The sequence below is a fragment of the Bubalus bubalis genome, chromosome 20 (assembly GCF_019923935.1).
Source record: "Bubalus bubalis isolate 160015118507 breed Murrah chromosome 20, NDDB_SH_1, whole genome shotgun sequence".
NCBI lineage: Eukaryota > Metazoa > Chordata > Mammalia > Artiodactyla > Bovidae > Bubalus > Bubalus bubalis.
Genome location: NC_059176.1, coordinates 48,975,946 through 48,994,770, shown reverse-complemented (window position 1 = coordinate 48,994,770; position 18,825 = coordinate 48,975,946). Strand labels below are relative to the sequence as shown.

The 18,825-nt window shown below is 51.1% G+C and overlaps 1 protein-coding gene across 4 annotated transcripts; it reads right to left on the bottom strand.

Annotated features, from left to right (window-relative positions):
* Positions 1 to 4,317: 4,317 nt before the first annotated feature.
* On the bottom strand, positions 4,318 to 17,063 carry PLIN1 (perilipin 1). Of its 4 annotated transcripts, none has more exons than XM_044933308.1 (9): positions 16,850 to 17,063; positions 16,176 to 16,234; positions 13,298 to 13,502; positions 11,401 to 11,483; positions 9,269 to 9,533; positions 8,549 to 8,721; positions 6,612 to 6,803; positions 5,951 to 6,199; positions 4,318 to 4,930 (listed from the first exon to the last, which is right to left on the bottom strand). In XM_044933308.1, exons 2-9 carry the CDS (start codon positions 16,218 to 16,220, stop codon positions 4,589 to 4,591), a joined length of 1,554 nt encoding a protein of 517 aa, XP_044789243.1. In that variant the 5' UTR covers positions 16,221 to 16,234; positions 16,850 to 17,063; the 3' UTR covers positions 4,318 to 4,588. The 4 variants fall into 4 exon arrangements, with proteins under 4 accessions (XP_044789243.1, XP_044789242.1, XP_044789241.1 ...); XM_044933307.1 differs by having other exon boundaries at positions 16,883 to 17,062; XM_044933306.1 differs by having other exon boundaries at positions 16,820 to 17,060.
* Between the last annotated feature and the right edge of the window lie 1,762 nt (positions 17,064 to 18,825).

Here is an 18,825-nt window from a genome sequence, read left to right as displayed (position 1 = left end):
AGGCCGCCCGAATTTTCCGAGCTGGAAAAGCCCACCAGCTGGTGGAGCGGAGCATCCAGGTTTATGATGCAAGTTGTAAAAAGTGGTAAATGAATACTAACTAGGAGACAGTTTCGTTCCACGAGCATTTGCTAACCCTGAGACTCCGGTTAACAGTAGCCTAAAAATCAATTCCTGCAGAAGGAAATGGCAACCCACTCCAGTATTCTTGCCTAGAAAATCCCGTGGACAGAGGAGCCTGGCGGGTTACAGATAATGGGGTCGCAAAGAATCGGACACGACTAAGCGACTAATACTAACTAAAAATCAACTACTGTAGTTCGATTGTTCATTCAGGCGCAGAGACCTTCCCCCTTCCTTTCTATCGCAGCCCTCCCCACGCCCCGTCAAAGCTCAGCAAAGCTCTCCCTTCCTAGACCCCAGGAAGCCTCCAGCCTTGTTTTCGTCTGATTTCGCTACCTCTTCTAAAGCCGAGAAGGACTCATCCCCTCTGAGATATTCGGGAGTGGGATGGTGTGGCAGAGGCCCTGGCTGCTCCTTGGGCACTCACACCAGGAAGTCATCGTGGGCCCCTTCTCTGCCCCAGAGCTGGGGTGACCTAGGGGTGGATGGATGAAAGCACTGGGGAGCTCCTGTTCAGGCCTTCTAGCAAGCTCGGCAGAGAGCAGGATGGCCTGAGAAATCCTGGCCCCACAGTTCTGGCTCATAAGTCCCCAGTTTGGAATGGGCATGGGATCCACTGGTGGACCACACTGCCACCCAGCCTTGGGTTCCTGGCTGGACAACTGGCCCTAGAAGAGGCTAGTGGGAGGTGGGGCTGCCACAGAGTTCTTAGCCAGCCTCTGCAGTTGGGGAGGCAATTCTGTGGGTGAACAGTCAGTGGAATTCCTGCAGAGGGGGCTCATCCTGCATATTCCTGAGCAGGAGCTGTCCAGGAAACCGCCCTCAAACATCTCTTCCAGCATGCCCCATACCATCCACCCCATCACTCAAGCCATATTTGACTCTTGTCTTCTCCAATATACCACCAAGCTTCAATGTTTAGGAAAACTATGCTTAATACAATGAACATTAAAACCCAAGTTGTAGGACTTCCCTGGTAGTCCAGTGGTTAAGAATCCTCTGCCTGTGTTCGATGCACATGCATTCGATCTCTGGTCTGGGAAGATCCCACATGCTGGGAAGCAACTAAGCACGTGCGCCCTAGAGCCTGTGCTCTGCAGCAAGAGAAGCCACTGCAATGAGAAGCCCAAGAGCCACAAGGAAGACCCAACACAGTTAAAAAAAAAAAAGCATGATAAATGTATGTTATTAAGTGTAATGGCTGTTTTTCCATCTCCAAAACTGTGATTCAGTTGGAGGTGCATTTTGTGAGCTGCAACAGAAGAGAGGGAACAATGTATTTCTCTGGAGAGGGACCTTGGCATCCCAGCGTGAGGGGGAGGTCTTCCTGAGGTCCAGAATGTGGGTGAGCCGTCACACCCACATGAGCAGGAAGGCCAGCCAAACTGATGTCTCTCAGGAGAAAAGCCCCACAATCCAGCCTGGAGCCAACAAAGCAAATTTCTGTCATTTAGAGAAGATGCTTCATTTCTTATTTCTCACCAGAAAGTATTCAGAAAGACTGAGGGCCAGGCTCAGAGCACTTTGCTATCAGTTTAATGATAATTGGGGACAAGTTGTTTACCTCCTGGGCCTGTGCCGTATGCTGGTTCCCAGCACCCTGGTTGGGATCCAGGACAGGGTGAGGGGTCTGGGTCTGGCCAGTGGGTGTGTTGACTTCTATGGCTCTCCTGGCAGGAGGGGCCCCAGGGCTATGGAGGAACAGACAGTTAGGAGTGTGGATTCCGGAACTCCAGGAAGAAGGCGGCGCGGGCAGGTGATGCCCAGGATAACTGGGTGTTTCTATCTACACCACCAGGCCTGAGGCCAGGTCTCCAACAGCTGCCCATGGGGGCCCTGCCAGGGCTAGGCTGGACTCTGTCTTCTTAGACATGTCATATAAGCTTCTAAAGGCCCCACTTGCCAGATCCACAGCCCCCTCCCCAGGAAACTGCTGAGTGTGGTGTGGATTGTGAGCGTGAGGTAGGGGGAGAGGGTGAGGTGGGGGTTGAGGTGGGTGAGCTTGATCCCAAAGCTAATTCAAGGTCCTGACCATGTCCACCTGTGTATGTCCATCAACACTCCCCTTTTCTCATTCTGGACATCCCCAGATTCCAAAACCATGGATCAAGGCCAACGACTCATTACACCAAAGATCTGCCAGGGTCTAGAGTCAGTGTCAGGGAGAGTCAGGGAGTGGACTCTAGGTGTTCGACAGAGTGGAGGCCAAGAGGGCGCTCATGGGTGAGGGGATGAGCGTGTGTATACAGATGTCAAAAAGGATGGACAGAAATATCAGAATTACCTGTGCAGGTGCAGATGACAATAACAAGGAAAACCGAGTTAAGTTTGGAAAGCTATTTGGCATCATCTATCAGTATTTTCTCTTATTTAGAATTTATTTATTTTTTGGTTGTTTTGGGTCTTTGGCCGCACAGGCTTTCTCTAGTTGCGGTGAGGGGGCTACTCTTTCTTGAGTGCTCGGGGTCCTCATTGTGGTGGCTTCTCTTGTTGTGAAGCAGGGGCTCAAGGGGCGCAGGCTTCAGTAGCTGCAGCACTTGGGCGGCACGGGTTTAGGGCGCGAGCTCAGTAATTGTGGCATGGACTTGTTGGACTAAGTCCACGTGCCACACACGGCCCACACCCCACGGCCTGTGGGATCTTCCAGCACCGGAAATCGAACCCATGGCCCCTGCGTTGGCAGGCAGATTCTTATCCACTGTACCACCTATCAATATCTTTAAATGAATGTGCTCTTTCACTCAATATGTCATGGTTTCGAGTTATAAATGTACCCTATAGATATAGGCACACATCTACATGAAACATTGTTGTATAAATATATTTATTGCAGCCCTGCTCCTGGGAGCCAAAAAAAAAAAATGGAAATAACAGAAAAGTTCATGATTAAGGAACTGGTTTAATCAAATATAGCATGTCTATATTATGAAGCACTTACTATGTGGCTGTTAAAAACAGCAAGGAGGATTTATCATACTGCTTACAAAAATACTTCTAAGATGTATTGCTGAGTGAAAAAGCAGTGATATAACACCCCACAGCTTGTATGACAAGTGGGGAGGGTACACATGTGTGCTTGTGTGCCCTCAGTCTGTAGTGGAAAGGGTACACAAGACTGTTGCCAAGACTGCTCTGGGAAAGGGGAACCAGGGAATGCAGGGAGGAAAGCACACAGCCTTTTGCAATGTTTGAATTTTAAATTATATGTATGCATTTCTAAATGTACCAAATATTAACATTTTCAAAAATGGGTTTGGAATGAACTGTGGCTATAGGGTCTATGCTGTTGTTGTTCAGTCCCTCAGTCATGTGTAACTGTTTGCGACCCCATGGACTGTAGCCCACCAGGCTCCTCTGTCTAAGGGATTCCCAAGCAAGAATACTGGAGTGGGTTGCCATTTCCTACTCTAAGGGATTTCCCAACCAAGGACCAAACCTGTATCTCCTGCATTGCAGGTGGATTCCTTATCGCTGGGCCACAAGGGACGCCCCATGGATTCTATATATATATATATATATTGTTTATATAACTAACGTTCTCTATTGTCTCCTAGGACTGGGGGCGCCAGCACTCAAAAACGTGGAAGAAGAGTGAACTTAGGTGTAAAACTGGAACGGTGCAAATGGCAATGTAGCTGGGAACAGAAAGGTGGCGCTACAGAGCGCAGGCGAGGACTCAGCCTGTGAAGAGGGCAGGGTTCTCAGAAAATGATGCTAATATGTATCTAGGCGCTTCCCAGGTGGCACTAGTGGTAAAGAACCCGCTTGCCAATGCAGGAGACATAAGGGACACTGGTTCAATCCTGGGTCCGGAAGATTCCCCTGGAGGAGAGGGCATGGCAACTCACTCCAGTATTCTTGCCTGGAGAATCACATGGATAGAGGAGCCTAGCGGGCTACAGACTATGGGGTCGCGAAGAGTCAGACACGACTGAAGCGACTTACCACACACGCAGGCTGTTCCCTTCAAAAGAGTCAGCTGAGAGCCTGTGTACTCACAGGAATCTCTGCATTCGGGGCTTGAACATGTGTCAGGATCGCCTGCTTGAACCCTTGGCGTGGTGACAGGTTACTCGCTGGTAGCAAATATTTGTCTACAGAGGATGGATATAAATATTGGAAACAGTTCAGTGTCAGCGGGCCACAAATTTGGTGAAAGAAGTGAGATAAGTTAGGCAATTAATCTTTTGGTTAAAAAAAAAAAATCAAAAAACCAAGGCCTAGAATCAAAGCAGGCTGCTACTCTGATGTTTCTCAAAAATGGGTTCTGATAGCTAAGCCCAAAGAGGATGCTCAAAAGATGTGTGCCTTGGCAGCGTCTTTGGAAGGAGGCTTGGGACCCAACGGGACTACTTTGAGGAAGCCAACGCTCACTTCTTCGTAGGTTCTGTCTGTCTGCTCGCGACAGCGGCCCGGCCCGGGGTGGGGGAAAAGCGCCGGGCCGGGAGGGCGGTAGGTAGGCGGCTCAGCTCTTCTTGCGCAGCTGGCTGTACTGCGCTCGGCCCAGGATGGGCTCCATGACGCTGGGCCGGAAGAAGCTGTCGCTGACCCGGCGCGTGGGCTTCTCGCGGGGCACGGCCGGGAAGGCGGCGCGCGGCAAGGCGGCGGCGTCCACGCGTTCCTCCGCGCCCGGGCCCCTAGCACTCCGCAGGCTGCCGCGGGGCGGCGCAGGGCGCGGGGCGGGCTCTGGGCAAGCGGGCGGTGCCCCGGACCCTCTGCGCTCCGCCTCCCGGCGCTCGGCCTCGGCCGGAGGGTTGTCGATGTCCCGGAATTCGCTCTCGGGTTCCATCAGTGACAGCCTGGGGAGCTGAGGGCCCGGCAGCCACGTTAGGGCCCTCGGCTTGGCCCTTGTCCCTGCACCTCCCACAACCGCCTTGTCTGCGGCCCGGCGGTCACGCGCGATCCGGAGAGCACAGGCGGGGGTGGGACGGGGATGGAAGATGCAGGGGAACCTGCTGAGGACGGCCACCCCTGCCGGGCGTGCAAGTGCGGACCCACAAGGCAAGGCAGGCAGCCACCCTCTAGTTTCCGGACCCCGGGGTCCCCCTCAGAGGTCCCTCAGTGGGAGGTCAGGGGCTTTCCTGACTCTTCCTTGGCCCAATTCTGTGAGCTAAGGACAGCCCACACCTTGTCCCTGCCTGGGTCAGAGTACCCACATCTGGCTCCATTTTGGGTCCAAAGTGAAGGGAGCTCTCTGCCAAGACCCCTGTTTAAGTCTCTTGGTGAGAATGAGTGACTAGTAACCCATTCCCCACCCCTACCCTCTCAGCCCTCTCACCCTCAGCTTGAAGGGGCCTCCTGCTCTGACCTGCTCTCTAGTGCCTGCATGACCTGTTAACTTGCTCTGGGAAGGGACCCAGGGACCCCCAAAGTGATAGTAGACACCCCCTGGGGTTTTCCTGCTGGGAACAGGTATTGGAATTGGGATGGGGGCAGCTTCTGTCCCCTGGAACTCAGCCCACCCCCCAAGGGGTCCTGGAAGCCTCCCTCCAACACTTCCCCAGGGAGCAGCATGCAAACCTGCCAGGCCCCTCAGTTGGGAGCTGAGGGGTGAGGGCTGGGCCAGTGGGGGCCCCAGACGGATGATTGGTGACCTCTCCAGCAGCAGGTAGGAAGGATGGATGTGGGGAAAGGTATCAGGCCAAGGCCACCGGTCTCTATATACTTGGGGCTGCAAAGGCCCCCCCAGTCAAAGCCACAGTATGTCAGAATGTTTCTGGGGCACCAAGGATCAGAGACTGGGCAAGGGAGAGCCGCTGTCGCCCCTTCAGTCTAATCTGCTTTTTTGGTGGGGCGGGCATTAGCCAGAAGGGTGGGGGGCGCTCACCGGCACGTAGTTCACCACTGTGTCCACCACGTTGTCAGTAACACCCTTCAGGGCGTCGGACAGGGACATGGCCCTGCCCTTGGTTGAGGAGGTGGCCTGGGCTGGCGTGAGGTGCAGCATCCTCCCCGCCGTGCCCAGCACAGCCGCCGGTGCCCACATCACGACTGAGACGGTGCTCTGGAGGGCCTTCTGCAGGGTGTGTGCCACGCTGCCCAGGAGGCCCTGTGAGCCTGGCAAGGCTGCCCCCTGCTGACCAGAGCAGGGTCAGTGCCTCCACAGCAACTCCCCTGACCCGTCCCCTCCTCACCAGCCCCGGAGCTGGAGGCAAAAGAATCTGGACACTAAATCGGAAAAAAAAAAAAGAAACTATAGGCCTGGCTCTTGGGCAGGTCGCTTCTGTGCTCTGAACCTCAGTTTCTTCATCTGCAAAATGGGGATGACAGTCTCTGTCCTATTTTATGGGGTTGTTGTGAGGATCTGCTGAGAGAACTATTAGCTGGGTGCTCAGGGGTGAGGGGAAGAGTGCTGCACCCACGTACACGTCCCTGGGCCTGGGGGCAGAGACCCTTGTGTCACCCTGTGCCTCTGCTCCTCACCCCCTCAGGGGGCCGCGGGACCCCCAGGTTCCTGCACACCCCCTCGGCTGGCACTCTCCCCTCACCTCGCTGAGCTTGCTCTCCTCGGTCTCTGAGTCCTCCTCCTCCCCGGTCTCCTCCCCCTCAGTGTCCGTGTGCTCCTCGTGGTCCTCCTCCTGGGTGGCCGTGAGGCTGTGCAGCCAGGGCACCCGCACCTCACTCCGTCGCCGCGACACCACCTGCATGGCCGCCGATGTGCCCCACTGGGCCAGGCTGCTCTGAGGGCGGGAAGGTGGCGGTCCGCTGGCTTAACCGCCCCTGCCAGAGGCCAGGCAGCCCCAGCAGGCAAAGCCCCGCATCCCCAGGGTCAGGGTAGGGGGAGGCGAGCAGGGCCTGGCCCCAGCGGACTGTTCCAACTTTTTGTGGAGTGATAACTTACACCCACTGAGGTGCTCACGGCTTTAGTGTACAGCTCTGGGAATTTTTAGAAACACATGCGAGTGTGACCAGCACAGATCAAGACAGAGACCATTTTCAACACCCCAGAAAACTCTGTGCCCCTCACCCAGTCAGTACTGGCTAAGGGGACCACATACTGGCCTCTATCACCAAGCATTAATTCTGCCCATTTGTGAATGGGCTCACACATGTTTTCTTTCATGCATAGCTTTTGTTCAATGTTATGTTGTAAGATTCACCCACATTAGTGTCTGAGTAGTTTCTCCTTCTTCATTTCTGTGTCACACTCCACTGAATAAATATACCAAAATTTACCTATTCTACCGTTGATGGACATTTGTGTTGTTCCCATTTCTTAGCTAAGGATAAAACTGATAGTAACATTTCCAACATGTCTTTGGGGGATATAAGCTCTCCTCTCTGTTGGGTAGAGTTGCTGAGTCATAGGGGATGTGTGTGTTTAGCTTTCAGAGGTACTCCTTGCCGTTCTTTAAAAAGTGAAAAAAATCAAGTGGGCCAGAGAGTCCCATGGGAGGAAACTGACCTGGGCAGGTGGGCAGGTGTCCTCTGAGGCACAGCCCAGCTCATTTCAAACCCCTAGGGGACCCCACAAACAGAGTCTCCTTGTTATACAACCTTAGGGGACACCATTATTTTCTATGTAAATGGTGGTGTCTGAGGTTGCGCCATAGAGTGGCCTCCATCCGCTATGGGCTAGGCTAGGGCGCAGGAGTTAGTCTAGTCCCCATGGGGAAGTGACCTCCAGTGCAGGGGACGGGGAGAACTACTGCTCCCTACAGGACCAGGCATGTGGTGGGCTCTCAGCAAACACTTGCTTGAGTGAATGAGCCAGGTTTGACAGTGCTTTTAAAAGTGCCACCCTCATGATGGCTGAAAAGTGGTTATCTGGTACACTGACCTTTATGCTGTAATGTTTTTATTTCCTTTTTTAGTGGGGGCAGGGGACTTAGTTTCTTATTAAAGTTCCTATGAGAAAAATCCAGGCTATCCCTGCTAAAATACAGTGTGTGGTGTTGGGGGGAATAAGCCCTAACTGGGGCTAGAAAAGACAACTCTATCAGAGGTGCAGTGGGATGCCAATTAGAAGCCTCTAGAAGGGAAACCAGAAGCCTGGGGGCAGTCAGGGATATGGCCCAGCTGGGGCTCTCTGCCCCAGAGGAGGGGTTTGGTGCCTTGCACCTTGCTTATTCAGGGGTGACACTCCCAAGTGCCTACAGAGAAGATGGGTGGGGGAGGTCTCTGCTTTCTCCCAAGAAGGTTGGGGATAGAATAGAACCTAGAGGGAGAGTGGGAGAGACAGAAGAGGGTGGGCGGGGCAGGATGACCCTAACAAGCAGGCCTGTCCTCTTCTCCCCTTGCATCCTAGAGGGTTAGCCCTCCACCCCTCCTAAGGTCTCTTATCCTTAGACCTAATGTTCCACCCCTGACCCCTGGCTGGAAGACAGGACATTCTCAGGACGGGAGGTGGAGTTGGATAGGGGATGGGAGGGGCCAGGAGGTCCACAGGGTTCCCAGGCCATGGCAACTCAGGGCAGATACTCACCAGAGGCGCCACACCTGGGATCCACATGGCCAAGGCATGGCCCTGTTTCAGTGCCCGGGCTGTGGTCTGGAAGGTGTGTCTAGAGAGAGTGTTGGCCAGGGCCCCAACCCTGCTCACGAGGCTTGGCTTGGCCTTGGGAGGTTTCTGGGCATCCTGGAGTCCTGGGGCAGGGGCTAGGTGGGAGTTGCAGGGGGCGGCGGGAAGGAGAGGAAAGCAGATCAGAGAGGGGCTGGACAAAGCTGGATTGTGTCTAGAGTTGGAAAGGGATCACCCTACTCCAACACAAGCTCACTGGAGATTTGGGGAAGTCACTTTCTCCACTTAAAAATGGGGAGAGGGGCCAAATGAAAATGGAGCCCTCTGGAAATCTTGCTGGGCCTTCCTTGCTCCACAGCAGTGGCTGTGTGCTCAGTCACTTCAGTCGTGCCTGACTCTTTGTGACCCTAAGGAGTATAACCAGCCAGGCTCCTCTGTACATGGGATTCTCCAGGCAAGAATACTGTCATGGGTTGCCATGCCCTCCTCCAGGGGATCTTCCCAACCCAGGAATAGAACCTGTGTCTCCTGCATTGCAGGCAGATTCTTTAACCTCTGAGCCACTGGGGAGAGCACTGGCTAGATGAGCCCTGGCTGCCTCTTCCTAATCCACAAGCAGCAGGACAAGGGTCAGGGCGGGGATCTCCCTTTCCAGCAACCCCCTCCCCCCACAATGGCAGATACCTGACTCTTCGTTGGCTGGAGGGAGGAGGAACTCTACCATCTTCTCGACACCACCCAAGGCCAAGTCGGCCCCTCCAGAGGCCAGCCGGCCAGCTCGGGTGTTGGCAGCATACTCGGCAGTGTCTCTCGCCATCCCCCAGGCGAGCTCACAGCCGGCCAGAGCGGCCCCTAGGATTTTGTCTGAAGTGCTGGCAATGGGCACGCTGATGCTGTTCCTGGCGCTGCGAAGGCGGGTGGAGATGGTGTCCTTCAGCTCAGAGGCGATCTGGTGAAAGCAAGGATGGGGAGTCAGGTGTGAGGCTCTGGCAGGGCTTACATCCCGCTTCAGGAAAGTCTCATTTAAAGGCCCAGGGGACTGGCGCCAGTATTGGGGCAACTTGATTAAGCTGAACTTTAAAGGGAAAGGGCTCCAGTCCTTTCTGCGGCAACCACTTAGATCTCCTGGCTTCTCTGCACCCCATTTCAGCCTGTTGAGATGCTAATCATCCTTCAAGAATCACCCCCAGTGACCACCTTCTTGATAACACTTGTCCTCATCTCCTCCAGGCACCTCCTCCACTGTCTCTTCTGTCCTCAGAGCACTTCTCACATTCCCATCTGTGCTTAGATGATCATACGGATGTGGCTGGCCTTCATACAGATTCTGCACTAAAGTAATGTCTTTCTCTCCTTTGACTTTTTGCCTTTTAATACTGTTCCTTGGGTTCCTGAATATTCCTTAGAAGGACAGGTGCTGACGCTAAAGCTCCACTACTTTGGCCACCTGATGCAAAGAACCAACTCATTGGAAAAGACCCTGATGCTGGGAAAGATTGAAGGCAGGAGGAGAAGGGGATGGCAGAGGATGAGATGGTTGGATGGCATCAATGACTCATGCCAAACTCATGGACATGAGTTTGAGAAAACTCCAGGAGACAGTGAAGACAGGGAAGCCTGGTGTGCTGCAGTCCATGGGTCTCAAAGAGTCAGACACAACTGAGCGACTGAACAACAACTCCTTTGACTTAGGAGCTTCTTTATGACAAAGGCATTGCCCTTTATCTGGAAAAATAAGTGAAGAGCAAGGCCTCAGAGTTGAACAGCCCTGCTCTCCTGTGGCCTCCACTTCAGGCTGTGTGGTTAGGGGGAAGTCACTAGTTTTCTCTGTCAAATGGGGATACCACCCCATCCCAGAAGGTTGAAAGTGTTAGTTGCTCGGTTTTGTCCAATTCTTTGTGACCCCATGGACTGTAGCCTGCCAGGCTCCTCTGTCCGTGGGATCCTCCAGGCAGGAATACTGGGGTGGGGTGCCATTCCCTCCTCCAGGGGGTCTTACCAACCCAGGGATCAAACCTGGGTCTCCTGTATTACAGGCAGATTCTTTACCATCTGAGCCACCAGGGGGAAAGAGGATTAAAGGAGAGGACTCTATAAATCACGTGTCATGACTCCTGGCATAGCATAGGGCTCACTCAGTAAATGTGAGATGAGTGGTACTTTATCAGTGAGATGGATGAGGTCTGAGAGTGAAATGTATTCCCCTAAAGCACCAGACCTGGCCCTTACCACGGCAAATACCCAATGAATAGGTATCCAGGTGAAACGACTTTTTCAGTCTCATGGTTCATAAGGTGTTGGATTGTGAAGACATGGGACTGCAATCCTGAGATCTGGTGAGTGTGACCCATGATCTTAGGCGTCTGTAGTCACCAAATGGGAGAAGGCGATGGCACCCCACTCCAGTACTCTTGCCTGGAGAATCCCAGGGATGGGGGAGCCTGTTGGGCTGCTGTCTATGGGGTCGCACAGTCAGACATGACTGAAGCGACTTAGCAGCAGCAGCAGTCACCAAATGGTATGATGTAGGCCCATGGGGTATCTCATAGAGGGGGGATCAGAAGCAGTGGCCCCCACCCCAAGCTCCTGTCCAGAGTCTGCCTCTGGGCTGTGCCTGCTGGTTTCAGAAAGCCTGCCTTCATCTGGTCCCACAGGGAGAAGAAGAAGCCAGTTATGCAGTTTTAGGGGCAGGCAGTGGCCACCAGCCTGGGAAGGCATATGCCATGCCATCCTGCATCATGGGCTCATGCCTGTTCTTCCACTGAGAGGCAGTGACAACAGAAGGTGGATGTGCGGAGAAGAGGGGAGGGGCTCACCTTTTCAGGAGGATACTGGAGGGCGGGGATCTTTTCCTCCAGGTGGTCCAGGCCTCGGCAGGCCAGCTCGTTGGCAGCTACGACTGGAAGCAAAAGGCCGTGGTGGGGTGAGCCCTGCCTTCACTGTGAAGACCTAGCAGGGGCCTCTGTGCCGAGGAAGGCACCTTGGAGCCCTCAAAATCCCCAGCCCTGCCACCTCCAAAGCGCCAGGCAGCCCGAGGCCCTCTGCCACCATTGGCCCCCATCCACTGTGACTCCTTGAGACTGGGATGTCTCCCCTCTGGGTAGCTCTGCAGTCATGCAGACCTGCTCTCAGACCTCGGCGCCTGCATCTGCGATGTGACTTCAGGCAGGTCACAACCTGGCTGAGCCTCAAGTTCATTGTTTGTCAAGTGCAGGGTTGTCAGGAGGAAGTGACAGAACCTATGGGAATCGCCAATGGATCTTGGTCTCTCGACCTCCTATGACCCCCGTCTGGGTGAGCGCTGGGTGAACACAACAGGAGAAAGCAGAAGTGGCAGCGGGGCAGGAAAGGCAGTCGGGCCTTAGGGGAAGACCTTGCTGGGAGCTGGCCTGGCACCGCTTAGGTCCAGAGATGACAAGCTGGTCTAGAGTGCCAGATGGTCTGTGACCCTTTGTTTTAACCTTGAGGAGTGAGATGGTCAACAGTGGGAAGAGGGTCACAGGGAAGAGAAAGGGGCAAGTAACAGAGGATGCCAATGCTCCTGGAAGACATGGCCCAGGGGCTACTGAGGACGTCAGCTCTGCGCCCATGATCATGGAGATCAGTTTCAAAGGATACCTACGTCTTCTCTTTCACATATTCTTTCTCCAGGTATCTTAGGTTTTCACAAAATTCTCAAGCAGCAGAGACAGCCCAGATGGCTCAGCTGACTTCTGATATTGGGCCAAATGAGACCCAGGGAGATTACTTAAGGAGCTTGCAGGCAGGGAGGTGGGCCCAGGCCCAGGTCTTTGTATCTGTCCTCTCTTATTTGTTGTGCCAAATCCACAGGTACCCATAACTCTCTTCAGGATGGTGGAAGGTCCTAGACTTCTGGAATTTCCCTCAGTCCTGTCAAGAGCTGTGCCAGGGAGACCATATTTTCAAATGAGGCAGAACAAATTGAACAGGGGCAGGCCTGGTAAGCTGTCCTCCACCTTCAGGGCCCTGGCTGGCAGCTCTCTTCTGCCACTGCCTGTATTGGGGCCAGTAGCATCAGCTGCAGGACCCAGAGGGCTTCCCCTCTCCCTCTACTCCCCCCAGCCCTGCCAGGCCAGCCCTCCTGCCCACTGGCTCTGTGCCAGACTCTGCCAGTTTCTGCTGCTGCTGGATCTGGAGCTAAACTGTGTGTCTGGTCTGCCGTATGCTCCACATCCCCCACTGCCCACCCCATAACTCTGTCCACCCCTTCTCCTGCCAGTTATCATCCTAGGAAAATGCCAACTGGATCAGAGATGAGGCATTATAGATGAGATGAGACCTATGTCTATATCTATCTCTCATCTCTCACGTAGTAACGTACTTGCACGCTAGGTCTCTTCAGTCGTGTCCGACTCTTTGTGACCCCATGGACCCATGGCTCCTCTGGCCATGGGATTCTCCAGGCAAGAATACTGGAGTGGGTTGCCATGCCCTCCTCCAAGGGATCTTCCAGACCGAGGGACTGAACCTGCGTCTCCTGTATTGGCAGGCAGTCTCTTTACCATTAGCATCATATATCTACATCTAAAGCATCTATATCTATAAATGAAACAACTACGTAATGGGATGTAGAGAGTTAGGAAGGTAGTCAGATACAAACAAAAAGGCAAACAGACAAGCTGGTATCAGACAGACTGGCAGACAGGTAAAAGACTGGCAGGCAGTCAGCTTCCAAGTGCCACGAGGACTCACACTGGGTGGACAGCCTGCGGACCACAGGCTCCATGCTCCAGGCCGCCAGGCTACTGGCACCCTGCACGCCCTTCTCGTAGGCATTGCATACAGAGGCCACCAGGGGGTGGGCTTCCTTGGTGCTGGCGTAGGTCTTCTGGAAGCACTCACAGGTGCCGCTCACCACCGGCAGCTGCAGGACCCGCTGCAGCACATTCTCCTGCTCCTGGCATGGAAGGAAAGCAGCGAAAGAAATCAGCTCAGCTCCTTCTCCTGCCTCCTGGGAGGCGGTCTCAGAGCCTCGGTGCTCACTAGGGCTGGCCTGGGTCCAGATGACCTAGGAGGAATCCAGAATAGAGAGGCCTCTGCAGGCCTCATAGGAAACATAAGAGCCAGGTGGCCACGCTCTCCTGGTCACAGTCCTGGCTCTGGAGAGCTCCTGAGGCAGCCTCCATCCTCCAGGGGCCACCCCACCCTGCAGCCACTCAACTTGAACTTCATGGCCAGGAGTGAGTGTGCCGTTGCACCTGTCTAGAGCTTTAGTCCACCGTGGATTGGGAGCTTCACCTGAACATCTTTCGGGTCTTTCTGGGACACACCTCCCTGCCTCCAGTGCTGGTCCCACTGCCTGGGGTGCTCCCCTTCCCTCCCACAGCCCTTTCTGTCTGGCAGAAGACACAGCTTGAGCATCGTTTCTTCTGAGAAGCTTCCTGACTCTCCCTCATATCAGAAGTCACCATCTCCCTCCAGGGATGTGTCTGGGCTCGCACGTGGTGCTGTGCTTGTGCTGGTCACCTGTGTACCTGGCTCCACCCCAGGAGACTCTCACCAATGTATCTCCAGGGCCTCACCTAAAGCCTGCACAGTCATGTGAGCTAATAGGTGACAGGGCTGCACTTAAGGTGTTCAGACTGGCCAACTGGACAGAATGACAGAATCCTAGGCCTCCAGGGGCCTCTGAAGCAAGAGTGCTTCCCATATCCCTCTGGGAGGCTTGCATTTGGAATTCTCCTCGAATGGAGCTCACTCCTCATAGAGTGGCCTATGCCCCTTGTTGGACAGCCTGGCTGAACTGGAATCTACCTCCACCCACTGCTCCACCCGCTGCCCTGTGGAATAATGCAGAGCACATCTATTTCATCATTCAGTGGCTGGCCTTTCACACACTTGAAGATAAGCATCTTTGCCTTTAGCAGTTCCTTCTGTATTCTAAATAGCTCTAGTTCCTAACTTAGCTTATAAACGACTCAGTGCCCTGATCTGCTAATTCCATCCTCTGCACACACTACATTTTGACATAGCCTTTATAGCACTCAAGCTTGAAGATAGCATTCCAGGTGTGATCTGAATGTGTGGGATCCAGTGAGACCATCACCTCTCATTACTGGGATGCTTGGCTCTTATTAATGCATTCTAACTTTGGCAGCAGGCACATAATTAAACTTTGGATCACCTAGGAATCTTAGTTAAAATTAAAAAAGTGGTCTTTGAGTGGAAAAAAAAATGCAGATTCTAATCTTGCAGAGAGAGACAATATTTACTCAGTGCCATTATGCTCCAGGCACTGATTGAGGTGCTTCGGTAACATAACCTCATGTAACTCTAACAGCAAGCCTCTGAGGTCAGCAGTCACCAGCACTTTGCCAATGAGGAGACAAAGACTCAGCGATATGAAGTGACTTACCCAACAACACAGAGCCAGGCTTCCAACTCAGGCCTGAAATGGCAAGTTTGTGATTTGCTTCAAAATAACATAAGATGGGTGAAAGGATGGGTGAGGAGAAGGCAGTATGTCCATGGGATTTGGTTGCTGTGGCTAGTGAAGGGTATTGTATTTTCTGTCTATTCTTAGGAATATTAGGAATTCTCCACATAAACATCCCAAGTCTGGCTCAGATGTTCAGGTTCTTTTCGTAGTTTTGAATTTGCACTGCTACATAGTTTTTCTCCAGAGGGGAGGACCTAGCTTCTTCTGTTTGTAGGAGACTTGCACGTACACCAGACTGTAGGATACAATATTTCAGGTTTTGGTCTTGCAGATGAGTTTGACAATTTGAACTAGAAAAAGGCTATGACTGTAAACAAGAAAAATTTTCTTTAACATTTTGGACAAAGCCTTCGGGAGCTGATTTAGGCAAAGCCAAAGAGGGAGAGAGGTTCTGGGATGGAAATACACTACCATCTGTTAGGATGGCTTAATTATGCACGTGACCATTTTATGCCTCTCTGTGTTCTATGATCAAATACAACACATGGCGATTCCTAGTGCAAAGGTTAGTTAAAGCCTGACTCGGGACAAGATGGATATTATTTAGGCTCACAATTTTTCAGTTTCATTATTTGAACTGTGCCTAAGTTGGAGAGGCCTTGCCAGGACGCATCAATACACCTAAATGTGTTAAACCTCTCTGAGTCATGCTGAAGACCAGGCTAGACAAACAGTACTGGACACACTGCCCCTGTAGTCCCTTCTCACGTACATAACGCGTGCTGTGTAGCTCTAAGAGGTGCCATTTACATAGACTCTCTGAACATATCCAAGATGGCTCTGGAGTTACAGAATGCAGAGTCTCAGTCCTGAGAATTCAGTTTTGCCTGGATGGACAAAGCATGGACTTGTGTGTCAGGCTTTAGAAAACAGTAGTTCCCTTCCTCTCCTTGTCCCCCACCAGCCATTTTTTTCTCCAAGGTGCTTAGTTTTTAATAGGCATCATTCCCCCCACCCACCCCTCACATTCTCTAACAGCCTTCTGCAAAAGCAAGAATAATGAAGATGTAATGCTCAATGAATTATGAATATAACCTAGACATATTTTGCTCTAAGCCTCCTGAGCCCTTCCTCCCAGCTCCTCCCTCCCCCAGAGTTGTCTACTGCTTCATATAAGCCCAAGTTACTTACAGGGAGGTCTCCATCCAGCAAGGTAGGGCCCTTGTTGACTGCCATTGGAGCTCTTCAAGCTGCAAAGCAGAAGGTTTTAGGTCCATGAGAAAGTCCTCAGCCTGAGATCCACAGGGTCAGTCCCTATCCATCAAGGACATCAAGGGGACCCAGGCTTCAAGTTCCCTGAAGAGAAGGTATTTGGAGGATGAATGTAACAGACAAGTGGCTAGTCCTTAGGGCCCTACAAGGAGGCCTGGCAGCCTACTTGTCGAGACCGAAGTTTCTTATAAGTATTCAGGGTAAGAAACAAAAAACGAAAGTAGCTTCTAAGAGATAAGAGGTTTTAGATGAAGTTTAGGAGCTCTTAGATGAGGGTCCAAGAGACTAAAAGAATGAGTTTCAGGTTTAGTCTTTTTTTTTTTTTAATAAAAAAGTTCTGCATTAATTTCTCTCTTTTTAATCAAGCATAGCAGCCAGTCGTTCCTCTGCTCAGCCAGATAAGAAAGTAGCCATTCGTAAAACCAGCCATTTCAGTTGTGGTCTGGAAAAGCCAGTGGCTGCAGAGTATTTACATTCTTGGTCATTCACCCTCAATAACCTCTCCCTCAGGGGTTTCCCTGCAGGCCTCTTCATCCTCAGTAAAATTCCCAGAAGACCCTTACCCTCAACTTCTTTACTTCTCAGAAACCAACCAGGTAAGGTCGTCTCGGAAGCCCCACACTCACTCCAGCTGATGTTGTCTCAGTGCCACAGAGCCCAGGCTGCCGAGTGTCTTGTCTGGAGGAAACAAATCCAATTGCTCTCGAGCAAAGCTATTAACACTTCCCAGCTAGAGGAGGGCAGAGAGGAAGAGAAAGTCTGGTCAGCCTGTTGTCATGGTTATTTGACCCAGGGTCCCCTGGGCATATCCTGACTTCTGTAAGGAGATTTAGCCAACTAGGGGGTAGAGAGCAGGGCTGAAGGAAAACCAGACTCAGAGGAGTTATTATTCCTGAGCAATGAAATATCTGCTCTGTGACCCATTTCTGATCCTCACTTCTCAAAAAAGCTGTTTTCCAGAAAGAAGATGTTGGGTTATATGTCATTAAACTCATAACCTCTAATGTTTTATAATCTTTGACTCCTTTTCCATAGAGGGTCCTGTGGAATGGTTTTCAATCCATTTCCCTCATCCTTATTTTTTACTATCAAGAATGACTTTTGAACAGTAAGATTTAAACCCACACAGGAATACAGTTTACCTGAACGTGTTAGTCTTTTGATTATGAAGATAAATTACTCAGTGAAGAAGAGAACCAGAGCTGGGGTAGATTCCTTGACAATCTAGGCTTTAATGGAGTTATTTCAATCTCTGTAAATCCCAGATTTCCAGAAAGTTTATTGAACTCTGCCTGATTTAAGATGCCACCAGAATATGCAGTGAGAAAGCCAACTGGATTTTGTCAAGTCTGGAAAAGACAATGTTGACCAAGATTCAGTTACTGATCAACAGCATCCAGACAGCCACTGATCACCTCTCCTCCCTTCCTTAGTAATGAATCAGACAGGACCCCAAGTGCTAGTTCCTGGCTTCAGAGATGATAGAGGGTTGTGATGTAAGCCATAGTTTTCAGATTATCTAAGAAGGGCTTTTTAATTAATATAGGTAATAGGACAAAACTTATTTCCCTTATATTTTGCAAAATCGTACCTACTGTTGGCTCTCTGCTAAGCTGTATACTGTGGGCAATCAGAGAAAGAGGCAGCAAGTGGAGAGGAATGGAAATGTGTAATAGATCCTCTGTAATCAATTGTATGTCTAGGATATGATAAGGCAGGAAACTAGAAGTCAGGAAGGGGAGGAAAGAGTCAAATGTAGTCTCCAAAAAGAATAATAAATATGTGATACCACCCATTTATGATAAAAACTCTTCAGAAAGTGGGCTTAGAAGGAACCTACCTCAACATAATAAAGGATATGACACATAATAAACATACGACACACCTACAGCTAACATCAAACTCAATGGTGAAAAGGTCAAAGTATTTCCTCTAAGGTAAGGAACAAGATAAGGATGTCCACTCTAGACACTTTTATTCAACACAGTTTTGGAAGTTCTAGCTATGGCTATCAGAGAAGAAAAAGAAACAAAAGGAATCCAAAAGATTCCAAACAAAAGGAATCCAAATTGGAAAAGAAGTAAAACTGTCTGTTTGCAGATGACATGATACGATACCTAAGAAATCCTAAAGATGCTGCCATAAAACTACTAGAGCTCATCAGTGAATCTGGTAAAGTTGAAAGATACAAAATTAACACATAAAAATTTCTTGCAATTCTATACACTAACAATGAAAGACCAGAAATATAGATTACAGAAACAATCTCATTTACCATGACATCAAAAAAAAAAAATACCCAAGGAGGCAAAACTATAGGATACTGATGAAAAAAATAAAAGACGACACAAATGGAAAGCTATACCATGTTCTTGGATTGACAGAATCAATATTGTGAAAATTACTATACTACCCAAAGCAATCTACAAATTCAGTGCAATCCCTATCAGATTACCAAGGGCATTTTTCACAGAATTAGAACAAAACATTTTACACTTTGTATGGAAACACAGAAGACCCTGAATAGTAAAAGCAATGTTGAGAAAGAAGAACAGAGCTGCAGGAATGA